This window comes from Portunus trituberculatus, chromosome 48 (genome assembly GCF_017591435.1).
Source record: "Portunus trituberculatus isolate SZX2019 chromosome 48, ASM1759143v1, whole genome shotgun sequence".
Classification (NCBI taxonomy): domain Eukaryota; kingdom Metazoa; phylum Arthropoda; class Malacostraca; order Decapoda; family Portunidae; genus Portunus; species Portunus trituberculatus.
Genome location: NC_059302.1, coordinates 11,153,425 through 11,181,407, shown reverse-complemented (window position 1 = coordinate 11,181,407; position 27,983 = coordinate 11,153,425). Strand labels below are relative to the sequence as shown.

The 27,983-nt window shown below is 38.7% G+C and overlaps 1 protein-coding gene across 3 annotated transcripts; it reads right to left on the bottom strand.

The window, feature by feature from the left end:
* Window positions 1–52: 52 nt before the first annotated feature.
* On the bottom strand, window positions 53–27,947 carry LOC123498825 (uncharacterized aarF domain-containing protein kinase 5-like). 3 transcript variants are annotated; one of them, XM_045246269.1, is made up of 11 exons: window positions 27,468–27,947; window positions 20,383–20,524; window positions 19,647–19,730; window positions 19,067–19,201; window positions 18,351–18,509; window positions 16,323–16,454; window positions 13,375–13,540; window positions 12,725–12,895; window positions 11,220–11,454; window positions 1,305–1,472; window positions 53–710 (listed from the first exon to the last, which is right to left on the bottom strand). In XM_045246269.1, the coding sequence occupies exons 1-11, from the start codon at window positions 27,710–27,712 to the stop codon at window positions 614–616; spliced, it is 1,734 nt and encodes a 577-aa protein (XP_045102204.1). In that variant the 5' UTR covers window positions 27,713–27,947; the 3' UTR covers window positions 53–613. The 3 variants fall into 3 exon arrangements, with proteins under 3 accessions (XP_045102204.1, XP_045102203.1, XP_045102205.1); XM_045246268.1 differs by lacking the exon at window positions 11,220–11,454 and adding an exon at window positions 10,286–10,529; XM_045246270.1 differs by lacking the exon at window positions 11,220–11,454 and adding an exon at window positions 2,742–2,922.
* Window positions 27,948–27,983: the final 36 nt, after the last annotated feature.

Sequence of the window (27,983 nt, the reverse complement as noted above, 5' to 3'; positions counted from 1 at the left end):
TCCACTGAAGAGTGTCCCCAGAGGAGGAGGAACCAGATGCAGGAAAATAGACTCACTGATTTAACATATTATTAACAAAACACCACAAAGAATACAGTATCTACATTCATCATGTCATCATGGTAACCTGAGCTTTCAATACATAGATAAATCTCAATCTAGTTATGTACATTACTACTAATGTTCATAAATTAGGTAACTACAACCTAGGAACAAGTGTATGTCTGTAATTCTTCCAATTCAATGCATATTCAAATTTATTTAATTTTCTTTTTCAGACAGACTAGTATTTATAAATGACGTGAATTCTGCATCTGTGAAATGGGAAAAGATAAAATATTCTAATTTGCAATTTTGAAAATTCATAAATTAGATATCTGTTGGCCAAAATTCACCAGCACATAACATGACTAAGAATCACTCACTAACCAGGAACAAAATGTATAATCTTTCGAAATCTGCTACAAAACTAAACACTAGCCATGAGCATACAGTTACACTTGGCAACACTTCAACATTTGGTACAAAAATATTGCATCTGTCCAGACCGTGTTGTGATGCCGGCTGGACACTACTGAGCAGGGTGAGCATGTCGGCAGCGCAGCACAGAGCATCACATTGCATCTACCTGAGCGAGGTCTGGAATGTGGCCCAGCAGGTACAGCACGTACAGCACCTTCCTCATCACCCACATCCGCACTGCCTCCTTCCTGCCGGCCACCAGGGAACAGTTAGTCATTGTTAGTAATACATTATACAAGGGGTCAACAGGACTAAGAGTGTGAATGAAATGTATACAACTGTGTGATGCTTTCTCTGGGTCCCATGAGTATATAAATAGATAAACTAATCCTAAAAAGTGTTTACTGACGATAAAGTGAGTGAAATCTTTATGACGTGAGTAAAAAATTTAACTTACAGACACAAAAGTATATATGACAACAAATAATGTGCTTTAAAATAATATGACATCTGAACAAAGTTCACTCTCATAGTTGCAGTCTCATACCCTTCAGACAAATGAAATGAAGAAACTCATGTGCTTAAGGTACTCTACACCTTTCCATTATCAATTGGTGTATATTTCATATCTCTCTCTCTCTCTCTCTCTCTCTCTCTCTCTCTCTCTCTCCCAAAAAATTGTTTCTTATCCTATCTTATGCAACTATATTTCTGTTTTTTCTACATACCCATTTCCCCTTTTTTAAAGAAAATTTTGTTCATAACTCATTATATTCATATACATCTCCATTTCAAAAACAAGGGAACAGTGCTTCACCAAGGCAGCACACCAACACACATACTTGAGTGAATAGTCAAAGTAAAGCTGCTCCCACCGCCCACGCATCCTCTGCATGATGGAGGCGTCAGGCGACACAAAGGCACCACGCGTGGCAGAGCGGGCCATCAGCTTGTATCGGTCCACCACATCCCCGTGCTCCTTGGTGATGGACCGGATGGTGTTCACGTTCCTGCATAATGATGATTGACCTAATTATGATGACTCACATTACAATATTCCTGTCACTATAAGTCACTGTAAGTCATGAGAGCACTGTTGGTACCTAATACCTATGGTCACTTGCAAATAATGACAGAATATGTGTACTCATTACTAAGGTTGGCATAATGATGAGTGAGCTTCTGATTGTAATTACTGCCATTGCAATATTCCTGCCAATCCATATCCTCAAGTCTAAGGCCATGAGAGCATTGTTTGTACCTAAAACTTATGTTGAACTGCAAAACATGGCAGAACATCTAAATTCTAATACAATGATAAAGGGATCTGTTTTTATCAGTTTGATCAAATCTATGGATGGGTATTAAATATGTTATTCATGCTGCTACTACACTGAAATATGTCCAGTAATTCATCACACAAACAATTATAATATTAACTAAAATGCCTATGAATCATAATACACACTAAACCTGCAACACCTTAACAAATTTATCATAAAAAAAAACAGGAGACAAATAAAATGTACAGTAAATATTAGAGTAACAATATGAGAGGATTGGACAAGCTGAGGGTGTTGTTACAGCAAGAACTTTGAGGTATTAAAAGATGAGAAGCAGCAGCATCTTACAATGACCGACATTATTACTGCTTACAAAACACGTACATTTTTTCTCAGTTAAACAAATAGTACCAATACACTTGTAAGATGCCAGTGCCAATTTTAAGAACACACTACAGCAGCAGCTTAACTTGTAAAGGTAAAGACAAAAACAGTATGGTAGATTACACTGATGACAGGAAAAAGAAACAGAAACATAGAGTAAAACAAGGGAACCATTCTTGACACCTTAAGAGAGATGCAACATTTTGATACACACCAAAAGTAACGACACAGTACTAATATCAACAGACGGCCAAGGTATAAGTAAGCATAAGTGATCAGTGGATGGCTAAAATTCCTGTTCCTGTCAAGTCTGTAGTCTCTTCCTCTCCTTCTAATGGCTGTTCTTTACCCTGAAAATCCCCCAGTAATCAACCTAACTTTAACTAAATCTTAACACCAAAAATTAATTAATTAATTATATATTTTAGAGATGCCAAATATTTACATGCATTTACTCTTTTAAACTTTTCAGTATGTCTCCCTACCTATTTGTCTATTCTCTCTCTCTCTCTCTCTCTCTCTCTCTCTCTCTCTCTCTCTCTCACATCCCAGAACAGCACACACCCAGACAATGGCAAAAGCAACAGAAGGTGAACGACTCCTAAGTCTTACCGTATGACCAACAACATCTCTCGAGGCAGTTCTCGTAGAGTCCTGTCTATCTGATCAAAACGGCTGGCAGCCATCTTTTGCATGTACTCAAACTCCTCAGCACTCAACACTTCCTTCAACGACACAATCCCTCCTCCCCCCACCGGCCGCTGCATGAGCATTTCCGCAAAAAGGCTGTGGTCTGAAGGTTGACAAAAAAGAACATCTCACGCCAGATCACACATAGAGCCTACAATACATTACAAAAGTGAAGGTGCATGACATGATAAGAGGCTGTCAAGAGAGCCATCAGTGTGAGGGAAGACAATGCTAGTTCCATCTCTATACGTATATGGTTTTCATTTGGTACTTTTAGACAGGGGTCAAGAACTGTCATGATGTCTGTAAGTGTTAGTGATTTTCATTAAGGAGTTTTTTATTATGAAACTACTTTTTTTCCTTGTGTCTAATCCAATTTATGTAAGGAACATTACTAACATGGAACAGCAGTATTCAAGCAATGATGATATGACAACCAAGAATAATGAAATGGCTAGAACTGACGTCACTTTTCATTTTGCAAAGGATTATCAGGATAAACTAACATAACACTGAAACTGATTTTTCAGTATTTTTGTATCACCACCACTATCTGCTCCACTACTATCACCATCATCATCATTATCATTATAATCACCACTGCCATCATTCCTGCCATGACAGCCTACAGCAAGGAACAACAATGGCAGAGATGCTTCCCAGATATTCCGGATGAATATTTCCAATGCTCAGTGCTGTACATCACAGTTTCAGTCATTCTTTTCATACTGGGTGTGTACAGTAAAATGCAAACAAAAAAATATTTCCAACATACTTGTATGTATAGCAATATGAAGTTTCATTATGTAATTATATTTTCACTACAATGTCACGATTGCATGTGCATGCATCTACATTGCATCATTTCCCCTCAATAAATAACATGAAAGAAATGCTTGACTCTAAAGTGTTTTTTATGATATTTTTATTATTGATTACCTAATGCATTGAAAAAAAAATCTAAAATCACCCAAAGTTAAAGAAGCAACAGACATATATGATGTGTGTGTGTGTGTGTGTGTGTGTGTGTGTGTGTGTGTGTGTGTGTGTGTGTGTGTGTGTGTGTGTGTGTGTGTACGAGTATTTACCCAGTTGTATTGTACAGGGTTCGAGCAGGGCTCATAGTGTCCTGTCTCCATATCTCCATTTATCTAGTTTTTCTTTAAAGTTATGCACACTATGTGCTGTGACAATTCCATTATCCAATGCATTCCATTTTTCCACCGTTCCACCGTGTGTGTGTGTATTTACCTAGTCGTATGTTACAGGGTTCAAGTGGGGCTCATACTGACCTGTCTCCATATCTACATTTATCTAACTTCTCCATAAATTTGTGCATACTTTCTGCTGTTACAATCTCTTCACTTAATCTATTCCAGATGTCTACTGTCCTATGTGAAAAACTTAACTTCTTGATATTCCTATGACACTGACTTTTCATGATTTTCTTGGAATGTCCTCGTTTGTCTGTCTCCCTGCTCCATCAGTGTTATCAAGTCTTGTCTATCTATCTTCTCCATATGGTTTACTAACTTATACATCATTATTAGGTCTCCTCTTTCCCGTCTATCCTTTAAATTTGGTAGCTCCATCTCCTTCAGTCTTTCTTCATAGGGAAGATCTTTTATTTCAGGGACCATCTTTGTAGCAGCCATTTGTATCCTTCCTAGTTTCTTGATATCTTTCTGCCTATATGGCGACCATACCACTGCTGCATATTCTAGTCTAGGTCTTATCATAGTGGTTAATATTTTTTTCATCATACTTTTATCTATGTAATTGAATGCTACCCTGATGTTCATTAGTGTCTTGCATGTTGAAGAAAATAATCCATTTATATGTCTTTCTGGAGTCTTGTATAATCACTCCCAGATCTTTCTCTTCTCTTCTTTTCATTATAGTCTCTTCTCCCATTTTCATTTTATATTCCCATGTAGGTCTTCTATTACTTTTACCCATTTCCATTACATGGCATTTCTTAGTATTAAATTATAATTTCCACTTCTGGCTCCATATCCAGATCTTATCAATATCTTGCTGTTATTCCATACAATCATTTTAATTTCTTATAACCCTCAAAAGCTTGGCATCATTTGCAAACAAGTTTATGTAGCTACTCAAACCCTCTTGTATATTGTTGACAAATATATGGAACACTATTGGTGCCAAAACCAAACCCTGTGGTACGCCACTGGTTACAGTGCTCCAACTTGATAGTGTATCCCTTATCATTGTACTCATTTCTCTATCTGTTAAGTAATCTGTTATCCAATTTAAGATATTTCCCTTAATTCTGCCCATGTGTTCCATTTTCCATAGAAGTCTTCTGTGTGGTAATCTGTCAAAAGCCTTTTTAATATCGAGATACACTGCATCCACCCATCCATTTCTTCCTTGTACTTCATCTATTACTCTTGTATAAAAGCTTAGTAAGTTTGTTATACATGATCTTCCTTTTCTAAAACCAAATTGGGAGTTATTAATGATTTCATTTCTCTCCAGATATTCCAATCATTTTTCTTTGATAACAATTTCACAGATCTTACCCACCACACTAGTTAGTGACACTGGTCTATAATTTAGGGGCTCAGTCCTTTTTCCTCCTTTGTATAATGGGACTATATTGGCTCTTTTCCATTCCTTTGGTACCTTCCCTTCCCTTAAAGAGTTGTTAATTACATACAAAATTGGTTCTACCAGTTGCTCACTACATTCCCTTAGTGTCCATCCTGACACTCCATCTGGTCCCATTGCCTTCCTCACCTTTTCTAGCAAGTGTGTGTGTGTGCGTGTGTGTGTATTTACCTACTTATATTTACCTATTTGTGTATTACAGGGCCCGAGCTAAGCTCTCTGTGTCCTGTCTCCTTGTCCACTCCTGTCATATCTCCCTTTCATCTGATTGACACACACCGCGTCAACGACATCACTGCTCAGTTTATTCCACTTATCAATATTACGATGCGGGAAACTGTACTTTCTCACGTCATTTAAACAGATGTCTTTTGTTAGTTTTTTTTCCATGTCCTCGGAGATGATTACTTGTGGTCACCTTTATCAATTCTCTGTCCAATATGTTAATCTTGTTCACCAATTTATACATAGTTATCATGTCACCCTTGTTCTTCTCTCTTCTAATGTGGTCAGCCCCAGCTCCCTCAGTCTTTCCTCATAGTCTAACTCCTTGAATCCTGGTACCATCCTTGTTGCCAGCCTCTGTACCCTTTCCACCTTCTTCACATTTTTCTTTATATGTGGTGACCAGACGTAAGCTGCATATTCTAACTGGGGTCTTATTAAAGTACATAGTATCTTCTTCATCATTCCTTCATCTAGGTAGTGGAATGCAAGACCAATATTTTGAAGCATGTTATATGTTTTCCCAAATATCTTGTTTATGTGTTTCTCCGGTGACAGAGTGTTTTGCACGGTTACTCCTAAGTCTTTCTCCTCATTGGTCTCTTCAATTTTCTCATCTCCCAGCCTGTAATCCTTGTTTGGTCTGTATCTACTTCTTCCCATTTTCATAACATGGCTCTTGTTTATATTAAATTCCATCTGCCACTCTTTACTCCACTCATATATTTTATCAAGATCTTCCTGTAACTTGTTACAATCTTCCACATTCTTTACTCTCCTCATAATTTTAGTATCGTCCACGAACATATTCATGTAACTGTCTATTCCTACTGGCATATCATTAACATAAATCAAAAACATGATGGGACCAAGCACTGACCCTTGTGGAACTCCACTGGTTACCTTTTTCCACTCTGACTTCTTTCCTTTCACCACTGTTCTCATTTCTCTTCCCACTAAGTAATTTTCCATCCATTTTGCTAGTTTATCACTTACTCCTCCAATCTTCTTTAGTTTCCACATCAGTCTATTGTGTGGCACTTTATCAAAGGCCTTTCTCAAGTCCAGGTAAATAGCATCCACCCATCCCTCTCTATGTTGTAGTATGTCAGTCACTCTTGAATAAAAACATAATAAATTGGATACACGATCTTCCTTTTCTGAAACCAAACTGCCTTTCACTCAGAATGTTTTCACTTTCTAGATACTCACTCCACTTTGCTTTAATTACTTCTTCACATACCTTGCACAATATACTAGTCAACGATACTGGTCTGTAATTTAACGGTTCCATTCTACTTCCATTCTTATATATAGGCACAATGTCAGCTCTTTTCCACTCTTTCGGGACTATTCCTGTTCGTATGGAGGTTTCCACAATATCAAATATGGGGTTCAACAATTGATCTTTACATTCTTTCAGCAACCTCCCAGATATGCCATCAGGCCCCATTGATTTATTAATATCCAAGTTACTTATAATTTTCCTTATATCTTCTTTAGTAACCATGATGTCATGCATTTGCTTTATTTCCGTAGGCCTTTCTCCTGTAAAATGCTCCTCCTTTGTAAACACTTTGCAAAAGTTGTTGTTCAATATTTCAGCTATATCTCTAGCATCCTCATATACTTCTTCCCAACTTTTACTTTTCTATTGCCTCCCTTTTATTTAATTTTCCATTTATGAATTTGTAAAACATTTTGGGGTCACTATCACAGTTTTCCACCACTCTCTGTTCATATTCCTTTTGTGCTGTTCTCCTTACTTCAACATATCTATTCCTTGCTGTTTTGTAGACTTCTCTTGATAATACTTCACTGTTTTTCTTAAGTTTCTTCCATGCCTTTTCTTTGTTCTTTTTTGCTTCTTCACAATTTCTATTAAACCACTGCTTATTATTTAAAGTCCTCATTCTGTGATATGGCACAAACTTCTTCACAGCACAGTTATATAAATCCATAAATTTATCATATTTCAATTGCATATCCACTTCCTGGTACACCACAGACCAGTCAATTTCATTAAAGAACTCTCTTATATGGTTGTAATTTGCCCTGACATAATTTAATTTTTCCTCCTTGTACTCCACACTCTTTTCCATGCTTAATTCCGTATCCAGCTCAAATCTTAGGACATCATGGTCGCTTTTCCCCAAGGGACATTCATGTTCAATTTCCTCTTTTAGGGAGATGCCCCTGGTGAATACCAAATCCAACCTTGCTGCAACATCCTGTCCCCTGCACCTTGTTGGTGATCTCACCCACTGTGTCATCAAGTTATTTGTTGCTACGTTTAACAATTCCTCTGCCCACTCACCACCATTCACCACTTCGTAGTCTTCCCACACTATTTCCTTACAGTTAAAGTCCCCGACTATCATCACTCTATCCTTTCTGGTGAGTTCCTGCTTCATTCTGTCTAGAGTATTTCTCATCACCATTTGATACTGTTCATAATTCCAAGCACTGGTTCTGGGTGGTATGTATACTGTTATAATATTAATGTCCCTCTTACCATCTGTTATAAGCATACTTATCACTTCCTCATTTCCCTTACTAAAGTTCACCTCCTTCACTATCAGATCTTTTTAGTAAAACCATTATACCACCATCTCCTTTATTCTTTCTATCATTTCCCCATACTTTGTAGTGTTTTACATCAAACCAATCTAGCTTTATTTCGGGCCTTAACTTTTGTTTCCACCAAACACATTATGTCCAGTTCACTGTTTCTTAGGTAATCCATACATTCTAGCCTTTTAGACAGAAATCCATCTATATTCGTGTATGTCACTTGAATTCCATTCCTAATCTCTTTCTTCCATGTTTCAGTTTGTGTACTGTCTATTCCGTCTGTTTTATCCACCACTTCTTCAGCCTCCCATTTCTCATCCTCCAAAAAAACTTGGTCCTTTCCTCATTCTTCTCTCTCACTTCAGTTACAAGCTCTCTCATTTTCATTCTTTCCTCCTGTGTCATATTTCTTCTAATGTAAATTGTTTTGGTTTCCTCGTAGTCTTTAAGTTTCCAGGCCCTCCACAATAAGGCCTCAGCTGCCACCTGAGACTTTAATTTCAATTTTAATAGTCTACTCTTGCCTTCTTCAAAAGCTCCTAGTCTCACACTTTCCTCTACTTCAGCATATAGACATTCGTCCTCCTCGGAGATCTTATTCAGTAAAAACTTTATCCTGTCATTTTCCTTATCCCTCCTATCTTGCCAATTCCTGTTAGTTTCCTCTCTTAAACCTGTTATGATCACGCATTTTTTCTTTTCAGCAATATCTCTCACCACATACTCATTTTCCTTCAAAGCCTTAACCATTTCACTCTGTGTAATCACTTTATTTTCTTCTTCTTGCTTTTTCATTATCTCTTTGAAGGACTTCTGTACTTCCTCGTTTTCATGTTTCACTTCCTTCATTCTAGCATCAATTAGGTTGAGGCACTCCTTCCCTAAGTCATCTTCGGATATTTTCTTTTCCATTTCAAGTAGTTTAGCCTTCATTTCGTCACATTGTTTCCTTAGATGGTGATTTTCTTTTTCCATTTCCACTTTCTCTTTCAGTAATTCCTTGTTCTCTTTCGTTAGCATGTAGATTTATTTTTTGAAGGTATCGTTCTCCGCTATAACTCTATCTAACTTCTCTTCTATAGATCTAATATTGACAAACTTACTCTCTAAGGCTTGAATTCTTGAATCCATGTCCAATTTGTTTAATCCACTTGGAGTGGTCACAAATCCCTCAAAATGCCTCCTGGTTCTAGGTGTCGACGTCATGTTGCCACCAGCTGTTTCACCCAAAACAAAAAACATTGCCGACACTCTCCGGTTAGGGACTATTTTCTGCACTTTTTCAGAGCAGGACACCGACAAGACACTAATTACACCCTATAGAGATACCCGGGCCCTGTAAACACTATAGGTAATTGCTCCTTTTCCCTCGTCCTCAGTTGAAGATGAGCTGTCTTCAGGACTCCCGCACTCAGCGGTGGCACGGCTGTGTGTGTGTGTGTGTGTGTGTGTGTGTGTGTGTGTGTGTGTGTGTGTGTGTGTGTGTGTGTGTGTGTGTGTGTGTGTGTGTGTGTGTGTGTGTGTGTGTGGGTGTGTGTGTGTGTGTGTGTGTGTGCCTGCTCTCCTTCTGCAGCTAAGGCAGAGACTGCAAGTAATAAAAACGTTTCTCACACAGAAAATAGGAATAATGAATTTTATCTTAATAACTTTAAGCTAACTGACCAATAACAGGCTTTTTCATCATCAAAGTTAACTAAATGTTGTCACTGTTACTTTGATTTCACATCACCCAGAACTCACACTAAACACTATCCACACCAAATACCTTTCACACTCACACCCTCAACACCACCACACACCCCTTACATCATCCACCAGAACCACACACCCCTTACACCATCCACTGGACACTACCTATCCTTCGCACCTTCCCTTAAAACCTTAACACCTTCCACACTCACAAACACCACTCTGCCATGCACACAGCACAAACACCTCTACCATAATAAGTGTGCCATGAGAGCTTCAGGTGCCACCAGCATCACATCACATGCAGCCTTGGCAAGAACCCACACCTATATAAAGTACTGTACCTAAAAATGAGAAGCAGATTGCTGGGAATACCCTTGAAGACATCAAACACACGGTCATGGACATCCATTATTTCCTTCCTCAGCTTTCTCTTCTCATCTTCAGGAAGTTTATCGAATTGTGCCCTTGTCATGAATTTTGGCCCCTTCTCGTCATAAAACATGTCAAATATATCCTGGATTACGCCCTCTGCTGGCGCGATGTAACGTTGAATGAGAGAAATGCAAAATAGCCGGTAGTTTGAAGCTGTGGGAGAAAACACAGGACCTGAGACTTGGGAATCTACATAGCTAAGGAAAGAAACAATAATGAGATATGTTAGCCCTACAGGAGAAAGGATTGCATGTTTACTGGTGAAGAATCACATGGTAGGATGTTACTGTAGCAGAGACGAACTATGTACGGTGAATATGCTGGAATTTTGTGAAGCACCTCAGTCACCAGAGGAGATAATTATTAAGGTCAATGTCAACCTGTGTATTGTCAGTGAATTGGATTACACAAAATTATCACCATGACGAACTTAACTGGCTTACCCTTACTTACTGGCTTTACTGGGTTTTCCTTTCCTTCCACAACACATGCCAATTACAATACTATAAGCACTATTTTCTTTCTTCCTCTTAACCACTTCACCTCACAAAATCCTGATTCAATGCACTGCTGGTTGCAAAACTTAAAGCACCTGAGAACCATACATTACAACAACAACAGTTACTCAAAAGTAGACAAGTACAGGTCTGGAAGGCAAGGCACTGTACATAAGGAATGGGATGACAGTTAGGTGAGAAAATAAGAGACCCAAGAGACACTGTGATCTACACATCCTCTCTGTCTAACCCCGAGTCCACCACAGACACAAGGCTAGGAGTCTAGGCCCACCAAACCCCCATGCAGCCAAGAGTTACAAGGCAGCAGAACCAGCCATGTGTTCACCTCAGCACCAGGATCATCTCACTGGGAAGATTCTGAAACGCATTGCTCAGCTTTTCCCGAGCATCATCCACACGCTTCTGCATCTTCGCTTTGTCTTCCTTGGACATCTTCCTCCAGTCTGCTCGTGTGAAGCGTTTGGGGCCACGATGATTGAAGAACTCATTTTCCCTCTGGTTAGAGCCGTCAGGAGCAATGTACCGCTGCCCAACCATCATGCAGAAGAACCGGTACCCTTCTGCATGTGGCATTCATGTGTGTGTGCATGTATGTTAGCTCCAGATAGGTTCAGACAAGTTGCTTGTGTGGGTTTGTCAGGACACACAAGACACACAAAACCACACAGGCATCCATTCCTTTTGTTACCTATCTATCCAGTCTATCCCAAGACACACAAATCCACACAGATATTTATTCCTTTTGTTATCTGGCAATCTGTCTACAGTTTATCACAAGACACACAAAGACACCCATACCATATTTTTTGTTACCTATCTATCTCTCTAGTTATCACATGACACACAAACCCACACAGGCACCCATTTCCTTTGTTACCTATCCATCTCTCAATCTAAATCAAACACTTTATCTTAATGAACTACAATCAAGGGATGGCCATTACATAAAAGCTTTCATCTATTCCTATCCCTGCAAGCTCCTATGCTCTCATTCTTCTTTCTCCTCTTCTTCTCACAGATTCCAAATCACCAGTCTCCCATTCCAGTAGAAAAGCTTCCACTTAACACATCTATTTTTACCTTATATATATATGGCTTTTCTTATAACATTTAGCACATCTCTCTCTCTCTCTCTCTCTCTCTCTCTCTCTCTCTCTCTCTCTCTCTCTCTCTCTCTCTCTCTCTCTCATCCTTACAATGCCATGAGTTGTAGTAATCACCACATCCATCATGCTACAATCCAAATGTGTATGTCATAATAATATATAACTCAGATTTTCATAATGGGAAATACTTCTTTTTAAGTCAAATCATGAAATATTTTGCAATTTCAGTACAGCACACTCACTAATCAAGATATCCTGGAATTCCATCAGTCTCTCCACCTAACAAGTTTAGTTTATCCTTAACCCTTTGCTTATTTTAAGTGACAAACTTGCTCAGTCTTTATATCTGCCTGTCATTTAATAAATAGTATCTTCAATTTAGATTTTTAGTTTTTAATGTTTATGGTTTTCATATTGGAAAGATGGGTAGATTTATAAGTATATCTTTACTTAACATTATACATAAAATAGATTGAAAAATTATAATACTACTGAAAGAATTTATAGATAATATCAATCTATATCATGAAAATCTCAATTTGACATTAACTGTAACAAGGGTAAATATGAGAACTAACTGTGTACTTTATGCATTAAATTTTGAGGGAAGTCTTTCTAAATTGTGAAAATATTTCTTGCAAGACAATACTTGAAACAATTACTGTATGGCAACAATAACACTCATCATACATCATCCTACTCACACTCCTGCCACACTCCTCACCTGTAACTCCAAGTTGTTCTGAGTTATCCTTCATCTGGGTGTGGTCACCTACAACTATTGCCTTCCACAGCCTGCAGAGAGGCTGACGGACTGAGGTGGGCAGCGGCTGGTAGAGGCCGTGGTCCAGGATCACCACTTCGGCATCACCACTGGGCCGCTTCCTGATCAAGACTGAAGGGAATGGCCATGAGTACAATAAATACATGAAGTTTATGAAGTATGAATATGAAAAGAAATAATAGAACTTTATTTTACTTTCTCTAACATTTCAACAGGCTTACTGAGAAAGAAAGCGAAGTGGACACTGCACACAATCATTCCTTTCAATCACACTAAAAACCTACATTTGAATTAAGGCAAAACAAAGGGATGAGCAAAGACTCTCAATATACCAGGCTGGGTGGTCCAGACTATAGGCAAAGCACCCCAAAGGGCTAAGAATACTGCCAATATTTTTTCCTGTATGTCATAGGAGGTGACTGAAAAGGATGGAGTAAAGGGGGGTTGGAATTTTTTTTGTTAGAGAATTTTTCCTATGAACAAATAAGGCATAATAGACAAGGTAAAGAATAGAGTCTATCTATGAACCTATAAACCAGGTCAGAGCACAATAGAAAAAAAGTGAAGCCACACAAACATCAATCACTCACTGTTGCCAGGATGGGGGTCAGCATGTACAAAGCCTGTGTGGAATATCTGCTCGGCAAATGCATTCACCAACTTGCTGTCCACTTCTTTGATGTCTAGACCAACCCCCTTGATGCCCTTCACATCACTCACTTTGTAGCCATGGATATATTCTGCTGTCAGCACCCTCTGTGGGAAGTGAGATGTGTATTCAAAGGCCGAACTTACTGATAAAACAAATACAAAGACTAATATAAAAATAGCAGGAAGACTAAAAAATTAAACAAGCCAATTTCAACATGGTTCTAGTACATACACCATTCACAATGAACTAATATACATAAAACAATGTAAGAAAAGCAATGGGATTCAAGATCAACCTGATCCCAAATACACACAGAATAATGTAAGAATGACAATGAGATAAAAAGATTACTCAGTCCAAATTCTACCAGTTGTATACATGTCTACATCACTCACAGATAAACTAATACACAGAGAACAATCACAGAATACAAATGGAAGTATTTATACATATTCTTTGTAAGTCACCATGCAGTGTCCTAAAGTGTCAGGCAGCCCCACACCATCTCTTTAGTAAAATGTTGGGGCTACTCTGCTACCTTTTGCCAATAAACAACAGTGTTAGTGGGTTTTGTTTCTATACACATGTAACAATTCAAACAGCATAGAATGCTACATGAAGCGTTTTGAACTCCTCTCGGATTTGCCAATTAAAACTCTGTGCACATAGCTTGTGGAACCCACGGCTAAGTGGCCAGTTGAGGTGGAGAAAAATCCAGGTCACCATTATAGCCACAACAGCCACCTAAAACTCCACTTCCGTTTTTCAATCATGCCCAAGCTAGAATCCGTCCTCTCACCAGAGGGAAAAAAGTGTGGGAAGGAAATCCATAGTGCCAAGCATATGGTTGGAGTTAGGTTGCACTTTTTGTTGAGGTCAATTTGACCCTCCTTGGGTAAACCCAGGTAGTGAGGGAATAGGTGCATCAGGTTGGATGTCACCCAGTAGGATCAGTTAGGCTATTGGGATATTGTGGTGTGTGATTGTACTGTGGGGTGCTGTGGTTTATCAGCCCGTTGTGAAGTGTATCAAGTGGTAATAAATGTAATGCATCAGCAAGTGCAATTAGTGTTAGCACTCCTGGTCCTGGATGTTGTGTTGTGCTCCATTTGTTCACACACACGCTGAGCCTCCGATTCACCTGCGAGAGCTCACACAGCTACCTACCACTCCTGTAGTGGGTTTTACCACTACACACACACCACCACAAGTTTATAAGATCTTTCTTAACCAAAATTCAAAACTTTTTCTGTTTATCTATATCACACAGGAGATAAGGAGTATGTGATTTTCCACTGCCTCACATGAACACATGTATTCAATAATGGGAAGAAAACTGATCAATGACTTCAGAACAATTTATAGTAAGCATTCATCTTCCCCTCAGAAAAGAAATGTTTCAACAAGAGAACAGCCAATCTTCTTTGTATATGTTACGATGATGCTCCTCTTTTGAAGTGTTGAACAAATGTTAAGGTCACTCACTTTCTGGATTGCTTTCTTTACACATCCTAAATTTAAAGAATATCAGCAACTTCTATGTGTGTGGTACATCTGACCATCTCCCATGCATGTGGAGAGAGCAGTGATAAATGAATAAATATATAAATACAGTGGTGTACCTTGAGATACGAGCTGCCTGAGATACGAGTTTTTCGAGATACAAGCCACAATTTGGTCATTTTTCTATTTTGAGATACGAGCAAAATTTTGAGTCATGCTTGGGGATGTTGCCGCTATAGTTGACAGCTCGGCGCATCGGTCCAGCCTCAGCTGAGCTAGTATCTATGTGTTTCCCGGGGATCTCATGCACTGTGATTGTTCTTTCATCATTTCACACTACTTACTGACCTTGTTTTTTGTCTAAAAGAAGGTGCAGTTTTAATTTACGTTTAATGTTTACATGTGAATGGTGTCTGCATCCTTTCCTCCCTCTCTACTCCTCCTCCACCATTTAACACCCTTAGCCAAAAATGTCTGTGTCCAAAGTAAGAACACTAAATAAACTTTTGCTGTTATTTTATATATTTTCATGCAACGATAAAGTATGCATGTGTACGTAACTGAAAAGGCAAAAGAAATTTCTCCTATCTCCGCCTACCTCCTCCAACGATGCTTATCACAGAGGGAGAAATGTAAACAAACCTCTACATTGGCTATGGCAGTGTAGAGGCCTCTATTCCCTCTCTCTCTCTCTCCTACTTAAAACTTCATTTATTCAACGAATAATGTTTAAAGGATCGTCAACGAGCTCTTCTGTGATAATTAGAGCAGTCAGTCTTCAGTGGGTGGGTACATTTGTACATTCCAGCTGACTAACAGTCCCAAGTGAGGGTTGGGGATGCAGTAACATCCTGTGGAATGCACCCTCTGGGATAAATATACTTTATAAGAGTAGTTTATCGATTTATATTATCTTTTGTTATGTTTTATTATGTTTCTGTGCAATAATTATTATTTATAAGGGGTGCTCATTTTCGAGAGGCTGGAACGGATTAATGGCATTTCAATGCATTTTAATAATAAAAATTGTTTTGAGATACGAGCTTTTTTGAGATACGAGCTCTGTCACAAAATTAATTAAACTCATATCTAAAGTACCACTGTACATAAATAAATAAGTAAATAGATAAATAAGTAAATAAATAAATAAATAAAGGCATAGTTATATAAGTCAATGTATAAATAAATAAGTAGATTAATAAAAAGTATATGAACAAGTAGATGAATAAACAAATAAATAAATTTACTGATAAATAAGCAAATAAATGTCAAATTAAATTAATGAATAAGCAAACAAATAAAGTTCCATAGATCAATGCATGAATAAACAAACAACAAAGACAACAAAATCCTTCCTTACTCCCATCATTTGTCAACACCCACCTTGCTGCACAGGTCCCAGTGGACACGTGGCACATACACATAGGGCAGGCCGGAGAGGTCCCTGGCACACTGCTCACTGTTCTCTCCCTCATGCAGAAAGTCTAGCTCCTGCTGCAGTGTTCCCTTCAGGTCCTGCAGCAAGTAAGATATTAAGGTTTTGTGTTATGGCAAGAAATGTTAGTGTTTATTTGTTTTGTTTTTATGAAAATAGAGGAACTGACCATGAGCTACAAAAAGACAAGAAAAAAGGGGCCAATGAAATGCTAATCCTAAAAGAAAGGAAAAATTATCATCCAGTTTTGGGGGATGTGTTTTGAAACTTCCCTCATAAAAGCCATAAAGTCTTAGGAAGAAGGAAATACAGAAGCAGGCAGTTCCTGAGTTTACCAAACAAACACAGGGATAGACAGAATAAGAGTGAGAGAAAGTAAAAAGTAAAAATTTTTTTTCTTTTATGGTAAGGCCTATAGTGCCTGTAGGCACACTTGAAGAGTGCATGGGAAGCGCTGTTCAGCTTCCACCCATTAGTGGGGCAGGCAATTTTATTTATAGTGGTACCCATATTAGGCCCCATATCACCGCCCAAGCTCATCTTGAGTGTAACCACCTAGAACCTGGGTATCATGGTGACATGTAGGTAACTTTAAACCACTCGACAAATGGCAAAGTGTTTTAAGGCTGTACGTGGTGGGATTCGAACCTACGCGTGGACGTCTGCCTGATCCCACGCTCACCACCTTATCCACTACGCCACATGAATGAGAAAATAAATAAATAAACATATAACTAAATAAATTAAAGACACTTTATTCCTATTCTCTTTAGGTTCTGCCACAAGTAGAAAAAGGTGATGTGTTATACTAAAAAAAAAAAATCATTGTTTCCTCTGATTTTTCATTATTGCTCCCTTTAGATCCTGCCAAATAGTATATGAAATGGAGGCTTTGTGCTATGCCAAGAAAATTACTGTTCTCTTCATACAACTTCTTATATTTCTCCTCTTTAGGTCCTGCCACAAGTAGGAAAGCAAGTTCTATGCTATGTAAGAAGTGAGTTAATGTTCTATTCAACTTTCTATCTTTGCAGCCTTTGAACCTCTTGTACAGTTACTCCAAGAAGAAATGTCACAATGCACACTGAATTTCATGCCTGTAAATCAGGTACAAATTAATACAGACTAACAAACTGCTTTACACTAATTCTTTCACTGCAATATGCAATGATTTTCAATACTAAAAATACCATACAGAATCTTTATAAAACAGATATAAAAGATAAAAAGAAATACATATAGAAAAGGTTCAAAAGAACAGACACATATTCTAGTGTCTAGCTTGTAAAATATTCAGCTGCCTGTAGGACAAAAAATGCTCCAAGATGATTTGAGATGGAGTAATAATGTGTCAATTACAGTTAGCAAAACAGATGTCTGATTGTGTTCTTTGTCTGAAGCTTTTCTTATATGATCATTTCTTTGGACAACTCTGATCTATCTATACACAGGCCAATAAACCCATACATGCTGCTACAGACAAACACTCATACACTCATACACACTAACGTAAGGACCTATCATATGAAGAACGACTGAAGGAAAAGGGACTACCAACCTTACAATATAGAAGAGAACGAGGGGACCTAATAAAAATGTACAAGATAGTCAATGGCATTGAAAAGATAGACAAGGAAGACCTGGTGCTGGTGACAGAAGAAGATGGAAGGACAAGAGGACATGTAAAGAAGATTAGGATGAGGCAGTGTGTGAAGGATATTGGAAAATAAGAGTTCTCCACACAGAATGGTGGAAAAGTGGAATGCATTGAATAATGAAGTTGCTACAGCACATAATGTGCGTAACTTTAAAGAAAAATTAGATAAATGGAGACAGGACACTAAGAGCCCCGCTTGAACCCTGTACAATACAACTAGGTAAATACATTACTCACTTTTAGCACTGGTGGAAAGGCATCATCTCATGGACCACCCTAGTACACTACCCTGAAATATGGTTAAGTCTTGCCAACTGACCTTCATGACCCACTTGAGGGCAAACTTGGGGTGCATGAGTTGTATGATCTCCAGCAGAAGTTCTATGGTGGCAATGTCTCCCCAAAACCTGTCCTGAAGGTCTATGTACTGGACTTTCACTGCCACCTCCTCCCCTGTGTGAGTCTTGGCTCTAAACACCTAGAAAGACAATACAGTTTTCAATGATTGGAAATTTGTGTGAGGAACTACCACTCTATGATACAGACAATTGAAGATAACATAAAGGAAGAAATCTTGCAGTACTATGTAACTTCTTGTTCCAGCAGTGCACAAGTCCATAAAGAATCAGTACTAGAAAAAACAGAGAAGACAGTACAAATAAAAGACAATGAAAAGATGAGAGGAGAAAGCATAAGGAAATGTGTAAATGACAATATGGTTTCAGTGAATCGAAAGAAACTAATACATTCTGACACTAACAACTAAAGCTTATGTAGGAAGAAAAGTCCTCCAGTCCTTCTATTCAATTCCCTGTTCTGCCACTACACATGGCTCCATTAAGAAAACAGTAATTTAAAGACCTATCCATCCATCCATATACCAAGCCAGCAGCCATAAACAGGCTATCTTTGTTTTAATGTACTATATTCAGGAAGCAGTAGTTCAGGAGGCTTTTGTTTCCATTATATTGTCCTTAGTCAGCTTCCCTCACACACTGAAGACTAAAATAGTGCAGACAATCACCGCCTGCCCACCTGTGCAAGGGAAGCTGCAGCGATGGGCTCGTCATCAAACTCAGCAAACATCTCCTTGTGAGACATGCCAAAGTCCTCCTGGAAGAGCAAGCCAATCTCGTCCCATCTGCGGTTGAGACATCGGTCCTGAAGAGCCTGGCAAGGAGATTAAAACAACATAGAAACATAAGAATAAAAGGGAAGCTGCAAAAAATCTTAAGTCCTACATGTGTCAGTCCCTGTATGAAAGACATACAAATTTCTCTCATAACTTATAAACTAGAAATAGTGAGATGTCAGCAGCTTCAGACAACAGGAGTTAAAGATTTCACCTATACTGTATTAACCTTCTTAATGATGCACCTTAATAGTGGATGTGGAATACCTTTTTGTAAATTATGTTTGGGTGTCTTCTGGGACTCAAGTGTAGAGGATACAGTACTGATGGACTGTGTCAACAGGACATAACCATACACACCTTGACTTGAAGGGTGATCTTAAAACTACTTGTGTTGGCACTGCTCAGGACTGTAATATTCATGACTACACTCAACATATGATGAAATTTGATAATTGATTAATAAAATCTGCACTGACTTACTTTGAGTGTTTCCAAATATTCTTTAGGCAAGATGTGATTCAAGGATACCAACCCCTGACCAAGCTTCACATAGAGGCCTCCATTCTGTGGAAAGTAATTATATATTATAACCTTCTGGTGTCTGATAACAGGAATCACTTGTAACTCAACTCATTCTACCGTAGGCACAACACTGTCTGGAAGATCATTGACTGTCCTATGTGGTGGTAAAACTGAGGTACCAACCTGACATTGCCAGTCTGGGTACAGGAATGTCTTTCATAAAAAATACTGAAGTAATATTTATCAAGAATTGACACAATGCAAAGTATAATAAAGATAGAAAACAATCTGTCTACAGAATTGCATTTTACATCATTAATACTTGGTACATGTCAGGATATATTCATATCTGACATCTAATAATGATAAAATCAAAGATAAAAAAATATGTACAGAGTCACTATACAATATATGAAACAATATTGTCACTCAAATCAAATATATATATATATATATATATATATATATATATATATATATATATATATATATATATATATATATATATATATATATATGTTTCATTGTGAACATCAAAATTCTAAAGCATCATAGGACCTTTTCTTTTCTTCTTTTTTGTTTCCCTTAGCCAGTGCCCTTCCTAGAAGAATATATGAAAATAAACAAAAAACAAATAAATAAATAAATAAATGCATAAAAGTAATAAAATGTTGAAGCTATTCAAATATCGCACCTTCAAGCAACCGTCCAAAATGCGACTGGCGGAGCGGAGGTGAGCCTTGGACAGTGCTTCCTCGTACTCATCGCTGTCTTCATCAAGGCCGTATGTCGTCCACTTGTAGTCCACTGAGATCTGCATGCCAATCCATAACGTCCTACAACAATATAACACATAGAGAGATGTATACCAACCCTTCTTATGCATGGCTGTCACACAAGCATTGAAAAATTACAATGAAAACTCAATCTCTTAATACCTGAGAGAGAAAAAAGGGGGAAACATAAGGTAAGAAAGTAAGGTAAGGTAAGGTCAGGTGAGATAAAGAATAAGAAAAGTAGAAGAGAAAGAGGAGGAGGAGGAGGAGGAGCAGGAGGAGGAGGAAGAAGAGGAGGAGGAGGAGGAGGAGGAAGAGGAAGAGGAAGAGGAAGAGGAGGAGGAGGAGGAGGAGGAGGAGGAGGAGGAGGAGGAAGAAGAAGAAGAAGAAGAAGAAGAAGAAGAAGAAGAAGAAGAAGAAGAAGAAGAAGAAGAAGAAGAAGAAGAAGAAGAAGAAGAAGAAGAAGAAGGAAAAAAGGAATAGGGAGAGGAAGAAAAAGAAAACAACTAACTAATAATTAAAATACAGGTTTTCCTCGCTATACGATGGTTTGCTATCCAATAATTTGATTATCCATTTTATCCACTCACTCATTTTTTGATGTCAGGGCTCATTTATCCAATTATCAACTAATCACCAAAATGTAAATTAATGCACCAAGATCGCAACACCATCCGTACTGCAGCATCCATCCATTCCCATTAGTCTTTCAGTTGTGTTCACTCCTCCAGCCAGTCATAAGAACATAAGAACATAAGAAAAGAGGGAAGCTGCAAAAGGCCGCCAGGCCTACACATGGCAGTCCCTGTGTGTTTAAAGCCGCCTAATTCCATTTATTATCCCCATCCATGATCTTAGCTAATCTTCTTTTCAAGCTCCCTATTGACTCATCCCTGACTACATGACCACTGAGACCGTTCCACTCATCAACCACTCTGTTTGAAAATCAGTTTCTTCCCATTTCTCTCCTAAACCTGAATTTTTCAAGTTTAAACCCATTATTTCTAGTTCTGTCCCCACTACTGATCATAAGAACTTCGCTCATGTCCCCTTTGTTAAAACCCTTATACCACTTAAATATTTCTATCAAGTCTCCTCTTAGCCCACGTCTCTCTAAGGAATGCCAATTGAGTTTCTTCAGTCTAACTTCATCAGGAATATCCCTCATCCCCTGTATCTTTTCAGTTATCCTCCTTTGCACTGACTCCAATAGAGCTATATTCTTCCTATAATATGGGGACCAGAATTGTACTGTATAGTCAAGATGTGGCCTGACCAGCGTCAAGTATAATTTTAGTATTACTTCAAGACTTATATTTTTAACATTTCTAAAAATTAATCCAAGTACCCTATACACCTTATTCCTGGCCTCAATACATTGCTTCCTTGGACCAAGATCAGAGCTAACTATGATTCCTAAATCTTTCTCATATTTGGAACTTCCTAGTGCCTCATTATCTATCATGTAACTATTGTGTGGATTATCTCTACCAATGCTCAAAGCCCTGCACTTGTTAATATTGAACTGCATTTGCCATTTATCTGTCCATTCTTTCATCCTATCCAAATCTGCCTGAAAGGCAATGGCATCCGAATCAGACCTAATTAATCTAACTATCTTTGTATCGTCAGCAAATTTACTAATATCACTGCTAATTCCACTATCCAAGTCATTAATATACAGGGTGGGGCGCGGATACTTCCCGATTTGAGAATGAAATTAAAACCTGTTCACACTTCACAATTCTTTATTCTTCTTTTATGCCTTTCACACAACATGGGAGATTTACTTTAACACTGTTTTAAAGACAATATCTTTTAAATGTCCACCTCCATTGTCAATACACTGATCCAGACAATTTCGGAAGCTTTGGTCTACTCTCTCCAGCATGTTGAGCGGTATATTGGCTATTTCAGTTCGGATGGCGTTCTATAGGTCTTCCAGGGTCTGTGGACGGTCGTTATAAACCAGGGATTTGAGATATCCCCACAGGAAATAATCACAGGGGGCTAAATCAGGTGAGCGCGCAGGCCAGTTTAAGTTTCCTCTCAGGGAAATCAGTCGGTCAGGAAAAGCTTCTCTCAGGAATCCCATTGAAATGCATGCAGTGTGGGCACACACTGATTTAGCCCCCTGTGATTATTTCCTGTGGGGATATCTCAAATCCCTGGTTTATAATGACCATCCACAGACCCTGGAAGACCTACAGAATGCCATCCGAACTGAAATAGCCAATATACCGCTCAACATGCTGGAGAGAGTAGACCAAAGCTTCCAAAATCGTCTGAATCAGTGTATTGACAATGGAAGTGGACATTTAAAAGATATTGTCTTTAAAACAGTGTAAAAGTAAATCTCCCGTGTTGTATGAGAGGCATAAAAGAATAAAGAATTGCGAAGTGTGAACAGGTTTTTATTTCATTCTCAAATCGGGAAGTATCCGTGCCCCACCCTGTATATTAGAAATAATAATAGCCCTAAAACTGAGCCCTGTGGCACCTCACTAATTACTTCACCCCACTTGGAATTAGATCCATTAATTACTACCCTCAGTCACCTCTCATCTAACCACGCTTTAATCCGGCCTAATATTCTACCACCTATACCGTGAGCTCTAATCTTTCTCAAGAGCCTCTGGTGAGGTACCTTGTCAAAGGCTTTACTGAAATCTAAGTATAGAATGTCATAATTATCATTCTTTTGTGCTGGCTCATAAACCTTACTATAAAAACTCAAAACAATTATTATTATTATTATTATGAGGTCAATGAAGGCGACCCACTGGAAAGCATAACTGCATAAACCCAAAGGCCCAGTGGGCGGCACCTCACCGATAAGTGAAAGGAAGTAACAGGAATGAACAACAGAATAGGAAGATTGGTAGAGATCTAAGAGGTAGTGAGTTCAGAGAGAAGAAAGGTATTCACACGTTTTTAAATGCTTCAATGTTACTAGAATTAACAATCTCGTTGGGAATTGTATTCCAGAGTCTAGCAGATACTGGGATAAAACACCGGGAAAATTGTGAAGTATTACATCGATTCACAGACAAGGAACGGTCATTCATGATCAAGGATTGTCTTGTAGCACGTGCTGGTAGTGAAGGGGCAGGCAAATGACAATGCAACGGGTGGTTGGAATTAGACATGATTTTGAAGAAATAGGACAATGATCCAACCAAACGACGATGCCGAAGATTAATCTCAAGATTAGGAAGAAGAAATTTAATCTGGTTGAATGCTCTATCTAAAAGCTTTAAGTGAGACTCTGCTGCAGAGATCCACACAGAGTGACAATATTCAAAATGAGGCAGTATGAAAGAGTAAAAGCAATTTCTTACAATATCATCAGAGGAATATATCCGCCTACATTTGCGTAACAAACCAACTTTACATGAGACTGATGATGCAAGTGAACGCAAGTGCAACTCAAAAGTAAGTTTGGGATCAAGGGTGACTCCGAGTAACTTCAGAGACGAACAATTAGGAATAGGTACTTCGTTGACAACAATATCAGGGTGAACTGGGAAAGGTGTCCTTGATCTGCTAATAACCATACTATGGGATTTACTCGGGTTCAGTTTCATACCCCACCGATCACACCATGACAGAATCCTTGAAACATCTTGAGTGAGTACATTAGCGACTCTCTGCCTATCCTGTGGGGAAGGAATTGTCGCATATATAGTGGTGTCATCAGCATAAGCAACCATATTAGATTCAATCCCACACCACATGTCAGATGTATAAATAATAAAAGAAGAGGTCCCAGAACACTTCCCTGCGGAACACCGGATACAACTGGACTAAAAGAACTAAGGCAGCCATCAACAGTCACACGCTGCCTTCGACTCGTTAGGAACTCTGACAGAACTTGATGGACGCGGCCACCAATACCAATAGATCTAACTTTCGATAAAAGGGCTCTATGATTAACACGATCAAATGCAGAACTAAAATCAAGTGAAATTACTCTAGATTCATGACCAGCATCAAGGGCAGCTTGCATGTCGTGCGTTATGCAAACGAGAGCATCAGAAGTACTGAGACCTTTTCTAAAACCAAACTGACTAGATGGCAACAAATTATTAATATCTAAAAAACGATTGAGACGCTTGGCCAGCAGGCGCTCAAAAATCTTAGATAACACCGGGGTTATGGAAATGGGTCTATAGTCACCGGGGTGAATGGAGGATGAAGATCCCTTTGGAATAGGGGTAACATTTGCAGTACGCCAGCATACCGGAAAAGAACCCTTACGAAAAAGAGCTCTAAAAATAACTGCCAATTTTGGAGCGAGAGGAGAAGCAATCTTTTTGTAAAAAAGAGGCAGAAAACCCAAAGGATCACAACCCCCGAATGAGTCTAACTCATTAAGATATCTTAAGATTTCGGAGGACTTAAAGGCAATGGAGTGTAATTTAATGTCCTGGGGACAAGACGGCAGATCAAACTCTTCATCACTTTGTTTCGAGTTAAAACGGAAGCTAAAAGATTGGCTTTGTCCTTAGAATTATGGCAGATTGAACCGTCAGTACATGACAGAGGAGGTAAACTTGAGTCCACACCAAAGAGTGATTGCTTTAAAGCTGACCACCATGAGTGTGGTTGGGAGGTGCCAATCAGAACATTTTTAAGGTGTTCATTGTACTCATCCTGTGCGCTAGAATATGTACGTTGGGCAAATAAACGCAGACGAACGTAATTTTCCCATGATTCAGGTGAACGCAGTCGGGACCATTCACAATAAGCAACCTGTTTTCCACGCTGAGCACGCCTGCAGTCATCATTAAACCAGGCACTGTCCTTGCGACGACTTCGAATTATTTTAGAAGGAATTCTTCTTTCACTAATGTTAAGTAAAACACTGTTAAGGGAATCAATTGGACTATCAGAATGTAAAATTTCCCGCCATACAATGTTGTTAAAATCGGCAATGACACCAGTCCAATTGGCTCGTGACTTTAGAAATACTTTCCGCGATATTGGCTCGTCCGGAATAGGAAATGAAGTTTGAATATTGAAAGACAAGCCAGAGTGGTCTGTGCTACCAAGGGGAGGGACGACCTGCAAAGTTACTGCAGAGGGGGCGTCTGTAAAAGAAGATCAAGGCAATTACCCGAGACGTGAGTTGGGCTATGAACGATCTGCTCACAACCGGTGAGGTTACTAAAATCTAGAGCAGCCCGACCATGTTGATTTGTTTGAGAAACGGAGTTCAACCAATCCTGATGATGTGCATTAACATCACCAACAAAAACAAAGGAAGCTTTAGGGTCTGATTCTTGAATAGATGCCATAGAATTTAGCAAACAGTCATAAATAGAATCATCAAGATCGGGATTTCTATATACAGAGAAGATATAGTAGTTATTAAAACGACTGCAAATTTTAACCAGCATCATTTCATGACAGCCACACTCAAATTTGGTAATGCGTGAAGCGCTGCATGCTGGACGTAAGTATATACACATCCCCCGAGCTCTAGGGATAGAATCACGCCTCAGAAGAAGAGGCCTCTTGAAATTAGGAATCAGAATCTCAGAAACATGCCTGAAGCTCGAAACAAGAGTCTCTGAACAAAAATTATATCATATTTGGAGGACGCAACTGCAACGTCTTGCAAGTTGGCCTTTAGGCCCCGAATATTAATGTATAAGGCCTTACAACAGTTATTACGAGGACCGGGATTAGGGTGAACATCACCACTAAGGGTAATGAGGAAAATTAAATAAAATGAAACTCCATAAAAAAGAGAAAACACAGCGGAATAAAAGGTCCACCTGGAGGAGCCGCAACACCAGGCAAGGCAATTATTATGGTATACCCCAGGTCGCCAATTACATGGGGGACCTGACAGTAGCAGTGGCAAAAGAAAAGAAGGAAAAAATCGCTGCCACCATTCATCCCTTTGTCCTGCCTACACAACGTGGGATTGCGAGAAAGAAAGGGAAAGAAGAAGAAAAAAAAAAAAAAGTTCTGGGTCGCATCAACCAGAGGGAGGAGAAGTGGCACAGAGACTGAAGGTCGGATGCACGACTGTGGAATCTCTGCAAACCCACTCCTATGAAATAGAAAATAGAGAAAAGAAGGAGGAATGTAGAGAATAGCTCGGGCAAAGTTTTATGACCTCACACCCTGGGAGAGGCCAACCACCCACAGGGTGTGAAGAAAGCAGATGAGACAGCTTCCACATTAACAAAAAAGGCATAGACGAGGAAGAGGGAGACAGTAATGGAAGAAATGGAGAGACACTTAAGGGTGTGGAATGATGACCACTGACTAGACTGACTGCTGAGTAGCACCTGCTACTCAGCAGCTCAGTTTTCTCCTCTTGCCAGTGGATATAGGTGTACAGTATGAAAAAAATAATGAGCCTATAACACTAACTCCTTGGGTGGCAGAGATAAGTGTTCTCTATCTCTCAATACAAGCTAGGTCTAGGTACCTCTCCCACCAAATCAAATCCTATTCAACTTTAAGTTCATTATCCGAGCGTTAATTATTCAATTTGATTTTCAGAAACATGACCCAATCATAAAACAAGGGAAACCTGTAATAACAATAATATTAATAGTAGTAGTAGTAGTAGTAGTAGTAGTAGTAGTAGTAGTAATAATAATAATAATAATAAAAATAAATGTAATAATAATAATAATAAAAATAAATGTAATAATAATAATAATAATATGTAGCGTGATGATGATGATTTACGAAAATGTAGAAATGACACTGATTATAATGATAACAACAACAACAATGCGGGCAATATTAATAATAATAACAATAATAATAATAATAATAAGTGTGATGATGATGATTTATGAAAATGTAAAAATTACACTGATTATGATGATAATAATGACAACAATGATGGTAATATTAATAAATAATAATAATAATAATAATAATAATAATAATAATAATAATAATAATAATAAGAAGAAGAAGAAGAAGAGAGAGAGAGAGAGAGAGAGAGAGACCTACACATAGAATAACCTACCTGAAAAACCTGCCAATGCCCTGCACAGTAACTCTCATTTGCCTCTTGGTGTGGTCATCGCTCACCACGTAGTACGCACCGCCCACCATCGGCACCGCCACGCCCACGCCCATCACGCCGCGTCCTAGGGTCCTAAGCACGCCCCTCTTCTTTGCCGGGACTGCCTGGGCCTCAGATGAACAGGTTCTGACATTTCTCCAAGCATTTTGCCACACGGGCCTTAATAGTCTTCTAGTGGAATACATGTTTCACCAACTCTCTGCCTTCATAAGCTTTGACACACTTACTCTCTCCCTTCTCCTCCTCTCCCTATAACCCCTCTCTCACTCTTTCTTCTTGTCACTCCTTAGCTTATCTGTTCCTGCATTATGTTGCTGGGTAACGGAGAAGAGTGGCGACGATGTAGTACCAGCACCATGTTACTCTTTCTCACTTTGTTACGAAACCAATTATTTTTTCACCTCTACTGTTTACATTTTGTCACAGAAAACTGTTATTGCTGCTATCTCTATTTTA